General features: G+C 35.3%; 1 protein-coding gene across 3 annotated transcripts in view; it reads left to right on the forward strand.

Annotated features, from left to right (window-relative positions):
* LOC145684366 (uncharacterized) overlaps window positions 1-19730 on the forward strand; it is an 81626-nt gene that overhangs the window by 42669 nt on the left and 19227 nt on the right. For 2 of the 3 annotated variants that reach the window (XM_081756607.1, XM_081756606.1), the window contains exons 9-13: window positions 659-776; window positions 3313-3430; window positions 7272-7408; window positions 10526-10726; window positions 11531-11674. In XM_081756607.1, coding sequence (XP_081612733.1) covers window positions 659-776; window positions 3313-3430; window positions 7272-7408; window positions 10526-10726; window positions 11531-11674 — 718 coding nt within the window. Of the gene's footprint in view, window positions 1-658; window positions 777-3312; window positions 3431-7271; window positions 7409-10525; window positions 10727-11530; window positions 11680-19730 lie in introns of all 3 variants that reach the window. The other variant, XM_081756609.1, reaches the window with a different exon arrangement.

Genomic DNA, 19730 nt, shown 5'->3' on the forward strand with positions numbered 1-19730 from the left:
TTTGCGGTAGCCCGCACGAATATTGCACTGTGTGATGATTGTAGAGAAAAGACGAAAGAGCATATTGCCATTGTCATGTCAACTGTCGGGCTCGTACTTTCTCCAAAAAAAAGAAGAAGAAGAAGAAGAAGAAGAAGGAAACTTCTTCCTTGAATGACCCTTCAACAAGTCAATTCTTCTTATAGCATGACTCACCGCGTCACCATACAAGTGAGTGTCGTAATATAACTGCAAAACGTAGGAAACCCCATGTCAAAACGATATTATAAAGTTATCAAATAATGTGAACATCCAATAAAGTAGAAATCGAAGTCAATTTTGTACATTCACTTTAAATTTCACTTTAGTCTGACCATGTATGTCATACTGTGTTAGATATAATCCATTTTTGCAGATATAAGCAACTTCTGTAATTTAATTTGCATTCTTCATGAAATTTCATTTAAATTTATGTGTACATCATTGTGCGTTTATGTATGGAGGCGTTCCGAGCACTAACGGCGATACATAGATAATCGTAATCTATGGTACACATAAAGTCGGTTGGAGAAAAACAGCCTGCCAAATTCACTTGTGAAACTAAAACCTAGCAATGACTAGTAAAATTGCTGTGTTTCTTGTTTTAGGTAACAATGTCTTTCTTTTTTATCTTTTCCAGACAGTACTGTTTGCTAATTTGATGTACTATGAAAAAGTACTTCCCATGATAACACTTGATGACGTCACAATTTTCAACCTGTCAACCAGAGCTGTGGAAGCATTTGACAATTTTGTAGGTAAAGAGTTAAAACCTTGCGATTAGTTCTAACATTTGTGTCTCTAAGATTAAGTTTAAAGAGCCACTAGTCGCAAACAGATAGCTGTACATTTCGGGTATCTCTCCAACGCATATATATATATATTTTTTTTTAATGCACTTCCCTAGCCAATTGTTTTCAAGTTGGTCACAAGGAAGCGGATGATATTAATATTAATCCATTCACGTCGAAGTTACACCACCCGAGTGTGACGTCATGTCACGTGGTATTATCATGGGGATAAAGGTGAAACAAAACGAGCCCTGCGAGGCTTCTAACTGCCTTCGCTCGCTCAGCTGTTTCGTAACGTAAGTAAATGGCCTTTTGTGCATTATATATTACGTACAACGGCAAAAGGGTATTGTTTTTATCTTATTTTAACGATAAATTTCCTTTGGCTTGAATCCTGCAATCTTCATAATAGCCCTTGCGCTAGCATGTTCAGCCACAAAGACCGACAACAGCTGGCGTTTGATTTGTGCTATATGAATGCTACGTGGCAAGAAACGGATAACTTCAACCAATCAGAACCGTGTATTTAGCTCCTATGGCTAGGCTTGAGCGTGATTAAAATATATGCTTTTCCAACATGCTTTTGTGCAGTGACACAATGTTAACAATTATCCAATCAAATTCAAAAGCTGGATACTCAAACACTTTGCCCAAATGCAAATCAAATAAATAATCATAGCATAAAGCGCTCGTTTTTATTCTGCCGTCCTAACCGAAAAGACCTTAACTCCACATTTTTCGAAAATCAAGATATTGATATAGGAATGTTTATAGTACAATTCTGCATCTATCTAAAGTGAAATTGATGTGGTTTGACCAATAGGTAGGGGGTAATGACGTCATGAGTGTTTACCTTATGTTCAAAACTGTAACTGAAAGTAAGCAAAACGACCTTAAGTGGCAATTGATAAGCAAAAGTATTTAACTGTATTACCACACAAATTTTAGATCGTGAAAATATATTTAATAAAGTTTTACTAAAATACAACAAATTTGAACGTACAGCCTAAGCCAAAACGGGTTTTGCTTATTTTCTCGAAAGCATGTGAAATGGAGATAAGGCCTTTTCGCTTAGCAGGGCAGATTTATTTTATTCTATTCATTTTTGAGAAAAATGAAAATATTTAAGGGTGAAAAAAATATTTACTCAATGTGTGTTTAAGCAATGTTCGAATATTCGTCTGTTGAATTTTATTAAATAATTGTGAATAACGCGTCACTGCACAAAAATACGTTGGCAAGATAAAGGGAACTTGCTGCCATCTATTGGTGATAGTCAAGAACTTACATTTACCAAATTCAGCTTTGCCACGTCTACAGATTTTTTCATAGCAACACGGGAAACAAGAATGTTTGGCACAATCTACAGATTTTTTTTGTATTATTTTCTATTTTTGTATTAATGTAAACAACAAAAAGCCATGCAAAAATTATGTTCTAAGATATATGTTTTCCGTGAGATCTCGGATATCTCTGAATGCTACCACAATGAAATTATTTTACTTACTCTGTTTGAACATTGCGTAACAGCAGGGACGGATCCAGGACCGACTTCTGGGGGCCGGTGGGTTGTGTCATACTGGCTACTTAGAGCTACTTTTAAGAGCTTCAAACTCTAGGATGGATTATATATATATATATATATATAAAATAAGAAAGTTTCCTTTTCTGGGGGAGGCAATCGCCCCGATCGCCCCCCTGGATCCGCCACTGCGTAACAGAATGGGCAGATAAAAGCCTTTTCTTCTTCAAGTCGTAACAGAGCGGAAAAATTACGAATTGGGGACACTAATAAGGAGTAAAAAAAAAAAAAAAGGATTTATTTCTTCTGGTCCCGTGGAAAAATTAACATTTTTAGGATAATTTTTAGCATTTTTAAATCATCCTCTTCCCGAATGTCATAACTCAAATTCTTATGTATTAGAATCACAGGGAATAATGTTTAAATATTATTTAAATTCATCAATATCTTCTGGTCGCACATTGCCTTGAAAGTTAATGAAAGTTTTAAATAAAATTTACAAATAAATATAGATCACAGTTCAAGGTAACAAAAATACTAGCAATTTTTTTTGTTTTGTTTTGTTTTCTTCATTGAATACAAGTTTAAAATTTTGAAAACAAATTATTTTAGACTATTAGTAATATTTATAAAGAGATTTTTTATTGTCAAAACTAAGTTTTGTGTGTAAGTCCAAGAAACTCATTTTGAAGAATTTAAGATCTCCGTTTTCACTCTATGTGGTGGATGATAAGCTTGAAAGATCAGTATTGTTGACATGAATGAGATCATAAATTGTCATAAGATTTTAAAATGAGTTAAAAGAATACCGGTACTTAGCAGCCCAGTATCTTGATGCATATGGTATTAATACATTAACTACCAGTATTTAAGATAAATGCACGATATATTTTATGCTCATAAGAACAATTCAGACACTATTAATTAGTATCTATTTTCAGAATGTAATTACGCTGTTGATAATTTTGATCGTCTTTCTAGCCTCAAAGAATGAAATAGGATTTTGCGACATCTCCATCTGGGATCCACCACCACAAGTAGATCTCTATCTAGTCATTGACGGCACATGGGATAGAAAATTAATCATTCAGATTCTGTCGTAAGTTGTAATTTCATTAATTAATATGATTTATTAATATGGTATGGAGGATGATTTGTTGTGCATACAGCAATACGTACGTACGTACAGTATTTAGAGAGCTTTCGACTTCGTTATACCCTGGATACATGATTGTAGAAAGAAACTCTAATTTGTATATTATTATTATTATTATTATTATTATTATTATTATTATTATTATTATTATTATTATTATTGTTGTTGTTGTTATTATTTGTGGGTATTGCAAGGCAAAAGTAAGGAATATATGCGAAAAGTATACTTTATGTTAAAATTCTAGCCCTGATTCACATACGACAACCCCTCTTCCGATTTTAATTATTTCAGCGGGATTCAAAATGGCGGATAGCAAGATTAGCAGGCTTTCACCTGAGACGCACCATAAAGATTCCCCCTCAGCCTAATATGTCCCTACAGAACAATTTCCAATTTCCGGGGATCTCTATTAGCTTTCGTTTTATAAAAGATGGATTAGAGCTTTTGACTTACCATGCATATACAGGGAAACCTGTCTATGTTGGCCACTATTGGTTCCATTGAAAACTGGCCAACTTAGACAAGTGCCCAACTTACAGAAAATAAGCGTGATTGGTGTATCTTTAGGATAGGAATTCTAATATTGCGTTATTTGTTATTATTCATGGTGATTCATTCTAGATGTATTTCTTTTATTCTTTTTGGCACATACGCACATTCTAATTGTGAAATTAACTACTTCTTGTTAATATTCTACAAGTATTTCCCTCAGAGCAAAAGATGTTTTGAAAAAATCTTAAGGGAATTCATACCTCAAAACCTCCACTACCTTTCGACAAGCCGTCATATGCTAATAGTTGACAATTGAGATGGTTAGCTTTAAAGTTGAGAATCTTCCGGAATTACTTAAGTTCCCCTCTGATAAAAGGGGCCGATAATGGTTTTACCAAAGCGGACAGGGAATTTCGTGAATTCCTGTACGTGCACTTTTCTTATTCATATCTTCCTTCATCACCCCTTTATCAGCGTAGTGTTTTGGCCATGGACCTTCAAAAACATCGTGATAATCCATGCTTCATTGTCTCTAGTGACAAATACAGAACATCTGCCTCTCATATGAGGATACGAAAGAATTAAGAAATAATAACAAAACGGTATTTTACGTGCCCAAGATACCCAGGTAAATTTATCATTATCATGATAAGGTAAACATTGCTTCAATGCGGCCAACTTACAAGATAGACAGGTGGCCAACTTACAGAGTAATAATTAAGGAATGTCGTATGTGAAAATTCAGGTTCAAAACGAAGCAGGTCAAGATGAGCAGGTGGCCAACTTGACAAGTTTTACTGTATAATAAGAAGAGAAGATTTTTTTTTAATGTGTAATTCTAATATGAAGAAGTCTACCTATGCTATAGTTTAAACGTAACGTAAGTTTACGAACTAAAATGGTGAGATTAATAATGGTAAAACAGAACATAAAAATTTAGTCTTGTTTTTACTTGTTATTGTTGAAATATCAAACGTCTAGATGTAAGATAAAGAAGTATTAGGTATGTACAAATTTTAATTGAAAATTATACAGGGCAAGTCAAAATGATGGACCCGATTTCAGAAATTTAGGCTGTGAAATCCAATAAACATATGTTATTGTGAGATATGCGCTGCGAAATGTTAATTTTCAAAGTTTAGTTTGCATGCAGTGTTTCCACCTTCTATGCTAAGAGTCAGCAGCGAGCAGCTACGGAAAATGGTGTTGACTGGAGGATATACCTTTCCTTCGTTGGGCACCTCGTTCCCCCGATTTCACTCCATGTAATTTGGTGATGTGGGAATTTGTAAAGGATCATGCTTACGTACCATCACTTCTAACAATTGGACGAGCTGTGTGCCCGCACTTACAGCAGCCATTCCTGATATTGAGCGATAGTATCACACGCTACAAAATGTTTGGCAGAAGTTGGACTATCGACTTTATGTATGCCATGTGACGCGAGGTGCTTACATAGAACGGTTGTGATGTGCTTAAAGAAAACTTTGACAGTTTACCTTTCTTACCACATGTCTCAGAAGATTTCACAGAATAAATTTGTAAAATTGGGTCTATCAGAAGATTTCACAGAATAAATTTGTAAAATTGGGTCTATCAGAAGATTTCACAGAATAAATTTGTGAAATCGGGTCTATCAGAAGATTTCACAGAATAAATTTGTGAAATCGGGTCTATCAGAAGATTTCACAGAATAAATCGGGTCTATCATTTTTTTATTTGCCCAAAAAATCTAAAAAAAAAAAAAGCTTCATACAGGACACGTAAGTTTGGCCCTCCACTGTACAACACGTGTTGTGGTTGTCGATCTTTTTATTTTTTTTCAAAGTGTCATGTGGACCTTCCTCTTCCGTCAGCAGTAACCAGTTCACCTGTCAGTGTCGTTGTGTGAAAGTGGTGCGGTAAAATAGGCGACCTGACAGACTTCCAAAGAGGCATGATAATTGGTGCACGTCTGGTTGGAGCTTCAGTGGCAACAGTGGCGAAACTTGTGGGGGTATCGAAAGGCACTGTGTCTACGAGGGCATACACAATTCATGGTCAAACGACGTCTGCAAAGCACAACAGTGGTCGAAAGACAATCCTGTCAGATAGGAACCGGAGGGCATTAAAACGGATTGTAGCAGCTAAAAAGAAGACCACTGCAATGAAAATTACGTCTGAACTCAATTCCGGCCGACAGAATCCGGTTTCATCGAAAACAGTGCGATGGGAACTTCATAAAATGAAAATTCATGGCAGGGCCGCTATCGCCAAACCCCTGGTCGCAGTAGTAATTCGAAGATTCGTATCCAGTGGTGCAAGGACCACAAGGCGTGGAATCATGAGTAGTGGAAACACGTAATATGATCCGATGAATCGACTTTCGCCTTGTTTCCAACAACCGTTCGTGTTTACGTATGGAGAACACCGTCGCAGACCTATGATACAGACTGTCTGCTCCCAAATATAAAGCATGGTGGTGGTTCTGTTACATTATGCGCAGTGATATCGTGGTTTTCCGCAGGCCCCATCATAGCCCTGCATGGAATGATGAATGCTAAGGCGTATAAGGCCATTTTGGGGGAGCCGGTACTACCCATGGCCCAAATATTGTTCCCTGGCGGTTATGGCATCTACCAAGATGATTTGGCACCCTGTCACGCTACAAAAACGGTGAAATCATTGTTTGAGAAGCATGACCAGGAGCTATCACACCTCCCCTGGGTCCCACAATCACCAGATCTGAACATCATTGAACCATTGTGGTCTGAGTTAGAAAGGTGTGTTTGGTCTCATTACCCTCCACCAGCATCCCTTAAGGAACTGGAGCATGTTTTGGAGGAACAGTGGTACAAAATTCCACACACCACGATTCAGGAGCTGTATACATCCATTCCACGTCGGGTCCAAGCTGTTTTGGACGCAAAAGGAGGCCCCTACACCATACTAGGTATGATGTTCACACTTTTGAAAACGTTTTAGATTTTTTGTCCAATCCCTATATAACACTACATTAACATTTCCGTAATCAGTATTCTAAAAATATTGTTCTATAAATTATATTTTATCGTTGTGCCATTGAGAGATTTGTTGGATAAATAAGTTTGTGAAAATCTAAAAATGTCATTTTTTTTTATACACATATTTGAGCTAAAGAATTTACCTCAATGTCACAAGGTGAATACTGGGATTGTACTTCTAAATGCATAAGTCCTAGCCCAATTTTTTTTAAAAAAAAACCTTGCTAATGGTTAGTAATAAAACGGTGAAGTACTTCCATGCTTGACTAACTGTTTCGTCCTCTACATAGATATCTTGTACAGAGAAGCGATGTATCTACACTGGGAAGTCGAGTGACAATATTCAACGGAGAAGACGGAACCATTGTTGTGGAACCTTCGCATAACCCTTCTCAAATAATGGAAAATTTTAAACTTCACTTTAATTGTAAGTACTTTCAGAATAAAAATAATGTAAAAAACATAATAAACTGTATTTCTATAGCCAGTAGAAGTAGTGCTGAATTAAGAAATTATTCCTCAGAGAGACATTTGAACGTGAACAGATAGGGGCATTTCTGAAAGAAAAGGATAGCAGTATTTCAGAATTCTGCTTGTGTAGGTGTTGATAGAACATAGGGAGTATGTTTAGTACAGGGGGTCCAGAAGCACGTAAAAAACACAAAATTTATAAGCGAAATTTTATCATTTTTCAAAAAATTATGCGGGACCCCTATACTAATATAACATAAACTAAACTAACCTAACCTAACCCAAACTAACCCAACCTAACCTAAACTAACCTAACCTATCCTAAAGTAACCGAATGTGAACAGAAATTACGAAAATTGTAACAATTTTCAGACAAAAGAGCTGGACCCCTTCTGCTAAACATAGGCCGAATATAGGTAGCGAAAATTACAGTCCGGAATCGTTTTTCTAACTACAGTTTTTTATTATAAAAGTTCTCTATAAACAGTATTTTACAGAAATACTACAATAATGTAACTTCTCTAACATAACATAGAGAGAGATGGCCCAAGGCCCGAGCAGTATAGCACAGGATTTCCACAGAGCTCCGAAACAAGCTAAGCGACTGAGGTTAGCAATTCCGACAGACCTCCGAAGCAAGCAAAACAGGAAGAAGGATAGCCTAGAGTTCCGAAGCAAATTAAAGGCTTTGGGTTAAGTTACTCCTAGAACTCCAGAGCAAGCTAAAGGAGGGTTGATCAATCGCAGACTGGTGACTTTCCTTAGAATATTCTCGATTATATAGCCGCTCCAGGTAAGGCAGTGGCCCTGCTGTTCCCTTGACGTCATGTGGTCACGTGACCAGTGATGTCGGTGTTGTCTATGTGTCGTATGCAACCATAGTAATCCATAGTAAGACGCACATGATTGGTGTTTGTAAATAGAAGCACATGTTGGGTGTTTGTAAACATAACCATACAGGATATTGCCATATAAACTGATACAGCTCTCCCTAATGATCTAGTAGCTAGCGTGCGCCTATCTTTGGCGCATGTGGTCCCGGGTTCGAGGGGAGAATATCAAACTTATTACAGTGGTTTGAATTACACCTTGAACTGTAATCCTACGTCTCATACAGATACGGTGCTGAAGTGACATGCTAAATATCAACAAACAAATATAAACAGATTACTAATATATAGAGTCTGTGCAAAAAGTTGTCAATTTCTACTTTTCCATTGTATCAGCTGAGTAGAGCAAAGACTCACTGGGAAACTTAAAGTAGCTATTTAACCCTCATGGGACCAAAAGGCGGGGGAGACCATAAAGTGTCCACACTTGAAATTTGGGTTTCTGGTCTTTAATATTTATGATCTACTTCGTCATGTTTTTATTTTGTGTCAGCAAGCTTTTAAAATATTAAATTCCACTGGACAATTCTTTCTCCTTTCTTTTGTTTCAGAATAATAGAGCAAAAAATATAAAACACCCCTCAGGACTTTTATTTTAGGAAAACAGCATTTTGTTAACAATTTTAAAGCAATTAACAATATATAAAAACAATTAATACGTACACATAAACTGTTAACCCCTTGCGTTTCAGTGGCATTCATGTGCAGCAGCAGTTCTAGAAGATAAAAACAAGGGGGTCAGCCAGAACTCAGATATGATAGGTATATCACAAGTTTACTATAAACTTTAAAAAATATATAAATAATGCCTTAAATAATTTTAGGTATTAAAAAGATTGAGGAGCCTAGCCCCCGGGCCCCTGGCTAGAACTGCCACTGTCCATGTGGATGTCAAAAAACACTCCGTTGCAAAATACCAGTGACATCTATGTGGATGTCATAAAATACTCCGTTATAAAATACCAGTGACATCCATGTGGATGTCATAAAATACTCTGTTGCAAAATACCAGTGATACACATGTAGATGTCATAAAATACTCTGTTGCAAAATACCAGTGACACCCATGTAGATGTCATAAAATACTCTTGAAAAATACCAGTGACACCCATGTGGATGTCATAAAATACTCTGTTGCAAAATACCAGTGACACCCATAAGGATGTCATAAAATACTCTTTTGCAAAATACTAGTGACACCCATGTAGATGTCATAAAATACTCTGTTGCAAAATACCAGTGACACCCATGTGGATGTCAAAAAAATATTCTGTTGCAAAATACCAGTGACACTCATGTGAATGTCATAAAATACTCTGTTGCAAAATACCAGTGACACCCATGTAGATGTCATAAAAATACTCTGTTGCAAAATACCAGTGATATCCATGTGGATGTCAAAAACACTCCGTTGCAAAATACCAGTGACATCCATGGGGATGTCATCAAAACCTATCCTTTATTAAGGATCGTATTTATCCTGGAGATGATGAAATTTTTTAGTGGCTGCAAGGCACGAGTTAATTCTACTATTTCTCTTTAGGTAACAGCACCTCACTGCCAGAAAAGATAAAGAAAAGTTTTGTCTCGGTAGATGGCAGGCCTAAGGAAGCATTCAGTTACGACCCATATGAGTTTGTTTTCACGATAAACAATTGGCAACTTCGATATCTATTCCAAGATCGAGAAAAAGGAAAAAAAAAACAACTTTGTCTTTGATCTCCGGTCAGTATTTCCAATCTGAAGCAGCATAAAATCCATTCAGAACATCAAAATTTCCCTTTCTTAGTCCAAGTGTTCCACAATGGTATCAGTAATGTGAATGCTCTCCTCGGGGTGCACAATAACTATGGCCTATATAACGGTCTAGAGAGTCTTTTAGCAGTAAATGAAAACCTGGTATTACAGCACGCACATAGGAAAATGACACTTGGAATACAGGGGGTTAAGAAGAAACAAATACTCATACAAATGGAAAGAGAAAAAAAATTTAAAACACGGACTAATTGACACTTTCCCTCCATAATTCGTCTGATAGATTTTTGTTTTCGCGTTTTTTGATTACCACAATGTTCTGTATAAAAGGAAGTGGAAGGACGAAAATCGGACGAAAAACAAAAAGAGTGTGGAGCTAACATAACAAGTATGAAATTAATGCCTTTATAATGTTTATTACATTCCAGGGACTCGTCAAATCAACTTTCCACGCACTCTGGACGCTCTCAAACAATATTTTGATGAAAGAATGAAAATTGAGAAGGAACAGAATACGCCATGGGGCCTTGCAACCACTGTTCTATTTATGGTATATGGCACGATTTTCAGCGATGATGATCGAGAGGTGGCCAAATGGAAAATAGATCTACTTCGAAGAGAAAATCCAGGTAAAAAGAGATATTCTTATTGTAAGAATTATACAGTATATTACAATTAGATACATACGCTTTAAGTTCACTCCAGTAAGTACACAGATCTACAGCAAGTCTAAGTTTGCCCCTAATTTCCCTTGATGGACTTAACCTTGTCAAGTGTAAATTTTAAGTCATGCTTCGAGTCATAGATATCCTTGACGTATAAACTTGTATACGTTTAAATCAAATGTAACAATGAAGGTTGTTCGTTATACTTACGCTTAAAGATTCTCTCTAGGTATGGCTTTACTAAGTGAACATTTTAACTCATATTTAATAGGAGTGCCAATTTAAAGAAGTTTTAAAACTAGCCTTTATTCTACAGCCGTGCAAATGCAAGCTTGAGCAAACCTACACTGAGAGCGACTTACGAAAGATTTGCAAACCTGTACACTATCTTTAACTATTTTCTCACAAGGAATCATCACAGTAGAGAGAAGGTAAATAGGTCTGTAGGATGAAACTTGGTTCCTATCTCGAGATTTGAAGATGGAAATGATGTTGGCAGCCTTCCATAGATTGGGAAAGGCGCAATAAAGGATGGGCAAGTGAGTGCGTTGTGTTACAAAGGAACATTGCTCTGATATTATGATTACCAGAAGAAGATAAGATAGTGAGGGAATTATTGATTTCACTTCATCACGGAATGTAGTAATTGTAGCAAGAGGTGGAAACACGGACATTGAATGTTAGGTAAGGAGGAGGAGTATTGTGTTAACTTTCAAGAAATCTTGTATTCATTTAATATTATTTTTATCTTGTGATCGTTTCTTTCAGATGTGAAATTTCTGTTCTTCACCTACGGATCCAAAGAGATATTCCACGGATTTGTGGATGATACGAGGACAGACATATTTCAAGTAATTCGCGGTTTTCCATTTCAACCGACGGCAAAGCAGTTGATCCATAGACTGCAGTACAGTTAAGTATGGGTTATTTATTTATTTATCAATATTCAGATAAACAATACCTATAAGATCATTTTAACGGTAACGATGGGAAAGAAGTGATGTACTCCCATGCGCAAAAAAAAATTGCGCGTATACTGTAACTCAAGATTTTTCGCATTTATTCCATTTTCCTTACGTTTATGGGTAAAATTCAGTTATTAGTATGTGGAGATAATAGAAAGCAATCCATCTAAGGAGATATTTCCAAAAAATATAATAAAATAATAAAAATATAAGCAAAAAACAAAATTATGTTCGGTTTTGTGTATACTGGCAACGATGATCTCTAGGGATTTTTTCAGTAGCAGATCACAATTGCGGAGGGAATTCAGTAGGGGAATCGAGAAGTTGGATCAAGGAATGGATAGTGGACTAATATGTTGCATTTATTGGTTAAAACCTAGTGTGTAGATTGCCTGCCAAATATAAATTAGCTTCTGTAACTAAGATGTCGTACGAAAATATAGAATTAAACAGAAAAACTCTTATCTTAAGGTTCGAAGCGATACGCACCATGGTTATGAAGATTATTTCTTTAAAAAAAGAGCGAACACAGCGTAGCCTCCGTGGTTAGGTGGATAGAGTGGCGGAGTCGTAGTTATTTTATTATTTTGACACCACTTCGAATCCCATCCCATCCCATCCCATCCCATTTTTTTTTTTTTTTTTTTTTTTTACAAAACATTATAGGAAGTGTATAATTTTGATGTTAATAAGAACCGAAACAATATAATAAGAAAATAATTTATTGGTAGTATCCTTTAATCGACGTATTTATTCAGTATTAGAATACGTGTACTATTGGAAACAGTTATTGTTTTCAGTTTATAGTCTTGCATGTTACTTCCCGTTCTTGAACAGCAGACAACTCACTTCGGGTTTGTGTGTCAGGAAGAACATACGCGACCTTGAAAGACTGTCCAGTCTTACCCCTTGTTACATCGACCTGATGTTAAATGATCGTTTATGTGTGTGTGTGTGTGTGCTTGTGCTTGTTTTTTGCTTTTTAGAGTATTGACTCTCTCTCTCTCTTTTTTTTTTCATATCCACAAGTGCAAGAATGATTTCGTTGAACGTAACGAAATTATACAGATCTATGTATACGGAACACGAATATTTCCAAATATAGAATGAATATGAACGATAATCATACCATATTTCTACATTATATAGTAGCGTGAAAAACTGATATTAAAATGATATAACAAACAGGCATAAGCTTTTTTTTCTAGCATGGCAACACATTAAACGTAACTCATTAAATTTTGGGAATTACAAATTACCACCTTACGTGTCGTTGTATTCCTATTCTTTTTCACGTTCAAGCGACGAAAGAAGAAATTGTAGTAATAGTGATAAAAATCGAATTCGAGATTTCAATGAATTCAAGTTTCACGCCCCCACATATCAAAAAAGTGATTTTGATGTCTGTCCATCTGTTCGTTTGTCGGTTCGTCATGCTTTTACATGCATTTAAATAGAGGCCATACTGTTCGACGTATCTGGACCTAAGTCTAGACATGAAGTTTTTATAACACTTTATCGTTTTGAATTCTATATTCTCCGACATAAAAATACGGGTAGTTTATTGAAGGATGAAAATTTAAAATAATTAAATTGTTTCAAAAATAGCTGTAAAGATTTTGCTTATTTTTTTTACAAATATAGTTTGAATCATTGCTCTGAAACAATATGTAAGGTGTAATTTACTGTATGGGATGCGTTTTTTCGAACAATTTTCTCAATCACATTTTATAAATAAATGTATCATTAATAACCTAACAATATGACACAACTCGTTCGTCCTGTAAACATTCAGAAGGGTAGTTTAGCCTACTCTTCGACGATTTCCCCATTAGCGCCTGACCCAATTTTGTTCATATTTCATAAATAAATGTCACATAAATAACCTAACGATACGGCATAATTCCATCATCCTAAAAAGCTAGAAGTGGTATAATACTTTTCGGAGTAAGATTTACCCTACGATTTTGTGGAGAATGACTCAGGCAATTTTGTTCGTATTTCATAAATAGCATAACTCGTTTGTCCTGAAAAGATACACAAGGGATATTTTATTCTTGGGGATGACTTTTTTTGACGATTTCTCAGAAAGTACTCGGACGCTTTTGCTCATAGTTCATATACAATTATTTCCTTAATAATTCTAATATATGGCATAAGTTATTTCTAACAGAAATATGACCAATGGGTACTTTACTTTTGGACATAAGTTGCTTCGAACAAAGTTTTCCAAAAACACATTATTTTATTCGCATTTCCCAAATAAATGTTTCAGTAATAGCTGCAGCCTAACACGAGTCAGTTTAAGAAATTCGAGCGAGAAAATTCAGTGCGTTTCATCCGTACCCATTCTTAAATATATTTTTAAATGTTACACCTAATCACAATTTTCCTAACAAAATCGAAACTTCTATTTAAATGTGCCTTGTAGTTGCCAAATGGTTCAAGTCCATTGGTTCTGGATTTGATTCCCGGTGAGAGCTAGTGTATTTTTATCCAATGTTAAGGTATAGGTAATAAGTAGGTGCAAAGAGAAGTGTTGAAACAAGCCTAACCAACCTAATAAATAATACAAAGAAATAATACAATATTACGAAATTATAGAAGAAACGTTGTTAATATTAGATATTTGCGTGTGAGATTGTCCAACCGATGACTGTCAACTCCAAAGGTAAGAAAGTAAAACATCCAATATTTTTTTTCTACCAGGTTAATCAGTGGTCTCTAGGTAAACCTATCCTACTAGGAAGTGATTGAGATACCAAAAAATGTTGTAATCGCTGAGAGACATGTTAGGAGAATACATTGGGTGAGAGACCTTAATTCATGAATAGTCTGCACCTTCGTTGGTGTATTGAAGTGCGTAGATGGTGTGTGTTTAGCACATCGGGTTCCTTTGTTGTTAGTCCCAGCTTTCTAGACCGGATGCAGTTATTGCCGGTAGAAAATACAAATATATATATATATATATATATATATATATATATATATATATATATATATATATATATATATATATATATATATATATATATATGTATATATATATATATATATATATATATATATATATATATATATATATATATATATATATATATATACATTTCAATTACTATTAAAGTAAATAATTACACTCATTCCCTCAATGTGATACTTGCTTGTTTAATTGTATACAGAGAGCTGATCCGTGGAAAAATCGTTCATAATAATAAATAAAATAAACTCGACAAATATTCTTGTAAATAATAGGTAAAAGTTTGCGTCACACTGTTAATTTTAATGGGCACGCCAGTGTGCCACGTTATCCGGTTGTGGCACACTGGAATATAGGGTATGGCTTTCTAATTTTTCCCAACTATTTTAACTGCTTCAATTGAAATGAATTTATAATAATAAGAGAGTGAATTTAGTCTTCTTACCCTTCGATTTAGAAATAAGGTCCGCTAGAATTGTATATATAAAAAATAATAATACTCAGAATTTTATAGAGTGGTTTGTTTTATTCGAAATGACATACTTCCTGTAACTGTTTGGGTTGGAATTATTTGAAATCAAATCTTTAAGTTTTACGACCCACGGTTATACCGGCTAGGCTAAAGGACACAATGATGATGAGAAATGAATGCAATGGTGGAATGAAAAAAGTGGGAGAAAACGGAAGAACTCCGAGAAAACCCATGCACATGGTGTTTCTCCACCACAAAATTCACTTGGTGCGAGCTGGGGTCGAACCAAGGATCCCATGCACCAAAGGTGAACGCTTTATCACTGAGCCACCGCGGCCCCTCTGAAATTATTTATAGGAGAGAGTGACTACTTTTATGAAAACTTGATATCGAACACATTTGTTTAAAAATACCAGCTTTTTGTGAAATATTGCTTAATATTCAGGAAAACCTAAGTCAATAATAAAATAATAATAATAATAATAATAATAATAATAATAATAATAATAATAATAATAATAATAATAATAACTATTATTATTATTATTATTATTATTATTATTATTATTATTATTATTATTATCTTAAATTAAAAACTCTCTGGACTTAGTGCATTGGCACAATTCCACGAATCAAAAAGAATGTGTTTACTTATCATATAAGTGTAGAAGGACTTAATCCCTGTTGCTTTCAATATAAAAAGAAAGTGTCCAACTGTCAAATGATATGCTACATAAAATGCCCTATGCAACATAATGTAGTATAGAGTCATCATTCGAGGTTGTCTAAAGAACACTTTCGTTTTAGCAAGAAAGGAAGAAAATAGAAAATACTGAGTTTTAACCTAGTAGAAAGTTTGCAGATTTAAGGGAAAATGCACAGAGTTGTTGGATATAAAATGTAGTTCGGATTAATGGAGTAAGACACCGTAAATATTTTATTGTTTGAAATATACTGGGAGTGACCAAGCCATTACATATGGAAATATCGAAAGAGATACGTTAATGGTGTTAGTTGCAAACTTTTTTAGAAATGAAAAAATTAAGGAAAGCTCTAAAACTCTGATATCACAGATCCAAATCGACTGACTGTTAAGTAAAACTGCTAAATCTGCGTAAAGCAAAAAAAAAAAAAAAAAAGTATTAATGACCTGTGTTAGTTTCAGACATATCATTCTCATATCAAAACTACGATAGAAGTAAATTATGAATAAAGGTGAATTCACAGTTCTGGAATACCAACAAATGATTTTGCTAGATGTAACTTTTCAGAAAACTTTTTTATAAGGCTTTAGATTTATTATTATTATTATTATTATTATTATTATTATTTTTGTTTATTAGCTTCCCCATGCCGTAAACGTCGCCAACTTCTAGTGGCTCACTTGCCGGTAAATAGCGATTGTCGATATAGCGACGCGTCGAAGGATTGCCGCTAGCGTTCCACTAGTGGCAGGGATTCGTCGAGTCGAAGCAGATATCTAGAATCGGGGGTATTGAAGTTACCACAACGTAAGAACGAGGACTTCATTTTGGTCCGCGCTCGTTTGATTTGTCACGGAGAATCGTAAAGGGACCAACATGAACTATCGCCAGTCATGTGCATGCGGTTATTATTATATATTATTTTTCCCTGACGAATTGTTATTATAAGGACAATATTTGAGCTCCGGGGGTCAAGAGTAACTCCTGCCTTTACATCATGAAGTGAAAAATCTTGAGGTGGGTGCGTATAATTGTATGAATTTAGTTGGCAACTGTCGCCGATCACTAGCAAGTGAATATGGGAGAACTATGAAAAAAATAAATAGACGCTTGCTATTTTGTTATAAAATTACATGACGAGTGCATTTGATTTGATTCCGAACAGTTGTCTTCAAATATACACGGTTAAAGAACCATTCTGATTAGAAATATTAAAAAGACTTCAACGATTTATCACTCTACAAGCTGTGTCTTCATAATCGCCTCCGTGACGAATTCCGAAGAACACGCAATTAGCAACCCTAAGGTTGATGGTTCACGCCCAGCTCAGGGCACTTTCGTTTTATTTTTTAAAAAATGTTTTTAGACTCATCTTGATGCAAAGAAATTACGCATATAGGCGATTTAACGTATTTTAGGGGAATAATTTTGTGGTTCGTTGGCGTTCCGTCGCTTCTCTGCCGGTGGTGGTATAATTTTCAAAACGAAAGTGGGACCAATTTTTGGCTGCGGGACCGCCAATTTTTGGGGACATGTCACTAGTTGCCTATCGGTGGTCCACCGACGCTTATGGCATGGGATTGTTTCCTCACGAGTGAGGCAGATTGTAATCGACCAAGAGTGTTTTGCAAAATGGGAAACATCTTCCGACTTCGACTTCTGAATAATCCGTTTAGGATCAAGTCGAATCAAGGCTGCGCCACGGGAAGGTAGAACAATTGAGGCAATCGTTCCAAGCACTACGCTCGGCAGCTTCCGTCTCATTCACGACTTAGACTCTTCAGGAAAAGTAACAAGTTTATTACTTGTAATTTATTCTTTGAGTCAAAGTATTTTGCAATAAACCATCGTTTTGTAAGATATTTTTACGATTGTATACTATTAATTTCGAAAATTGTACTCATAATATAATTTCCCATCATGGATTTGAAAAAATTAAAGTTGGAACAAAGACAGATCTCCGATCCACATGTCTCTTCATGTTTGATATTGAAGTCTCATCTTCATTATTGACCCTTAATTTATTTTAGTCCTAGGCAACGCGAATCGACGGGATGGCTCTAAGTGAAAACATTCATTTAGATGGTTAAGTAATCAGGAAATTCCTGCTGTTATTTCACGAAACACAACAGAACTTGAGGAAAAAAAAAACAATTTTGCTTACCAGGGGGAGGGAGTAAATCATCTGCTTACGTTTGCTTAACTAGGAAGAAGGCAAGGGCGCCGATCCTGGGGGGCCGGGCCCGCTCAAAGCTCATGTAGGCCTCCTTTGTATTTATGAATATACAATATTTGGCATTATTTGAGTGTAATTTGTCTTAAAATTCTCATATATATATCTTCTGTATTTGAATGTCCCCCCCCCCCCCAAATTTAAAAAAAAGTGGCGTCCTTGGAAGATCTAGTGAAGTGAATAAAAATGTGATAACGTAATACTTGAACAACTCTATCTAATGGAGGAAAGTAAATTAGTATTCAACACTTCTTTCAGTTTTAAGCATTTCAAAGATTCTCGTAATTTAGTAGCGTCCCGGATTTGCATTTTTGAAGTACGGGAAGTTTATCTATACCTTAACGTGGGAATCGGTTTCGGACCATGCACTTAAGCCGCTTTGCCATAAGAGGCACTAGGAGTTTTTCTTTCGATTTCCTCAGGAATATTGCGAATGGTATAGCTTTTAAAACTATGTTTAAAAAAGAATACACATCGACATAATAAGATGATAATCTGATACCTAGGAAATATATTGAATTGTTTTTAATTTGTTCTCACGCTTCCAAATCAGTACTTATGCCTTTTTTATTCCAGCCTTTTAATATAAGCATTTCAGACTATTGTCTGTTCTAGGACGATACAATTCTAGTTCATGTATATGCTAGCTTTGGAAATACAGTAGAGTTTCGCTTATCCGACATAAACAGGCAGGCAGAACGCTGGATAATATGGATGTGTTAAGAAAAGACCTATTAAAATTAAAACTTATGATATAATTTTACATATTACGCATCTAATAATAATGTTTTATAACAAACTGCACTGCACTGAATCAGGGACGTATCCAGCGTGAGAGCCTGAGAGCTGTCTCTCTCCGAAACTCAAGCACTTTTTAATAAACTTGCCTTTACCCTTTTGAGGTTCTTTTATATCAGTTTACTAGTAGTCAGTGTCCAAACTTTGGGCAATGTGCTGTTGTCTTGTTATAATTCTAAGAACATACCATAATGCCATTATACCAGGTGCAGTGGCGTATTTAGGGGGGTGGCTTCCGGGCTTAAGCCCCCCACGAAATCTTACTTAGTATAGTAAAGTAAATGAAATATCTTGCAGAATTTTCACATTTCCAGGCAAAGCCCCCCCTAAAAGTTAGCAAAGCCCCTCCCGAAACAAAATCGTAAATACGCCACTGACCAGGTGGAATTAAAGAACAGTTTTAAATAGGATTAACATTTCGTTTCCGTTCTGTTTTTAACTTTAATATATTAGAACGATACACTCCATGTCTTCTTGCTATTTTTGTTATGTGATATACGTAGCAGACAGTTTTCTTTAGTTACATTTCTCTGGAAAATATGTTTCATTTTGTTTGTGCTATAATGCAGTTTCCAAAATAAACCGATTTATAAATGAAAAGTAGGAAAAAGTTTAAGAGAGGTACAGAACTGTTGCATTATTATTATTATTATTATTATTATTATTATTATTATTATTATTATTATTATTATTATTATTATTATTATTATTATTGATATTTAAAAACATTAGAATTACGTGCTTACGAGGATTCGTGTTGGGCCCCCTCCGAATAGAAAACCTGGATACGTGTCTGCACTGAATGATAGACGTATGAGT

The sequence above is a fragment of the Thermobia domestica genome, chromosome 4, assembly GCF_964235325.1.
Source record: "Thermobia domestica chromosome 4, izTheDome1.hap1.1, whole genome shotgun sequence".
In the NCBI taxonomy this organism is placed as follows: domain Eukaryota; kingdom Metazoa; phylum Arthropoda; class Insecta; order Zygentoma; family Lepismatidae; genus Thermobia; species Thermobia domestica.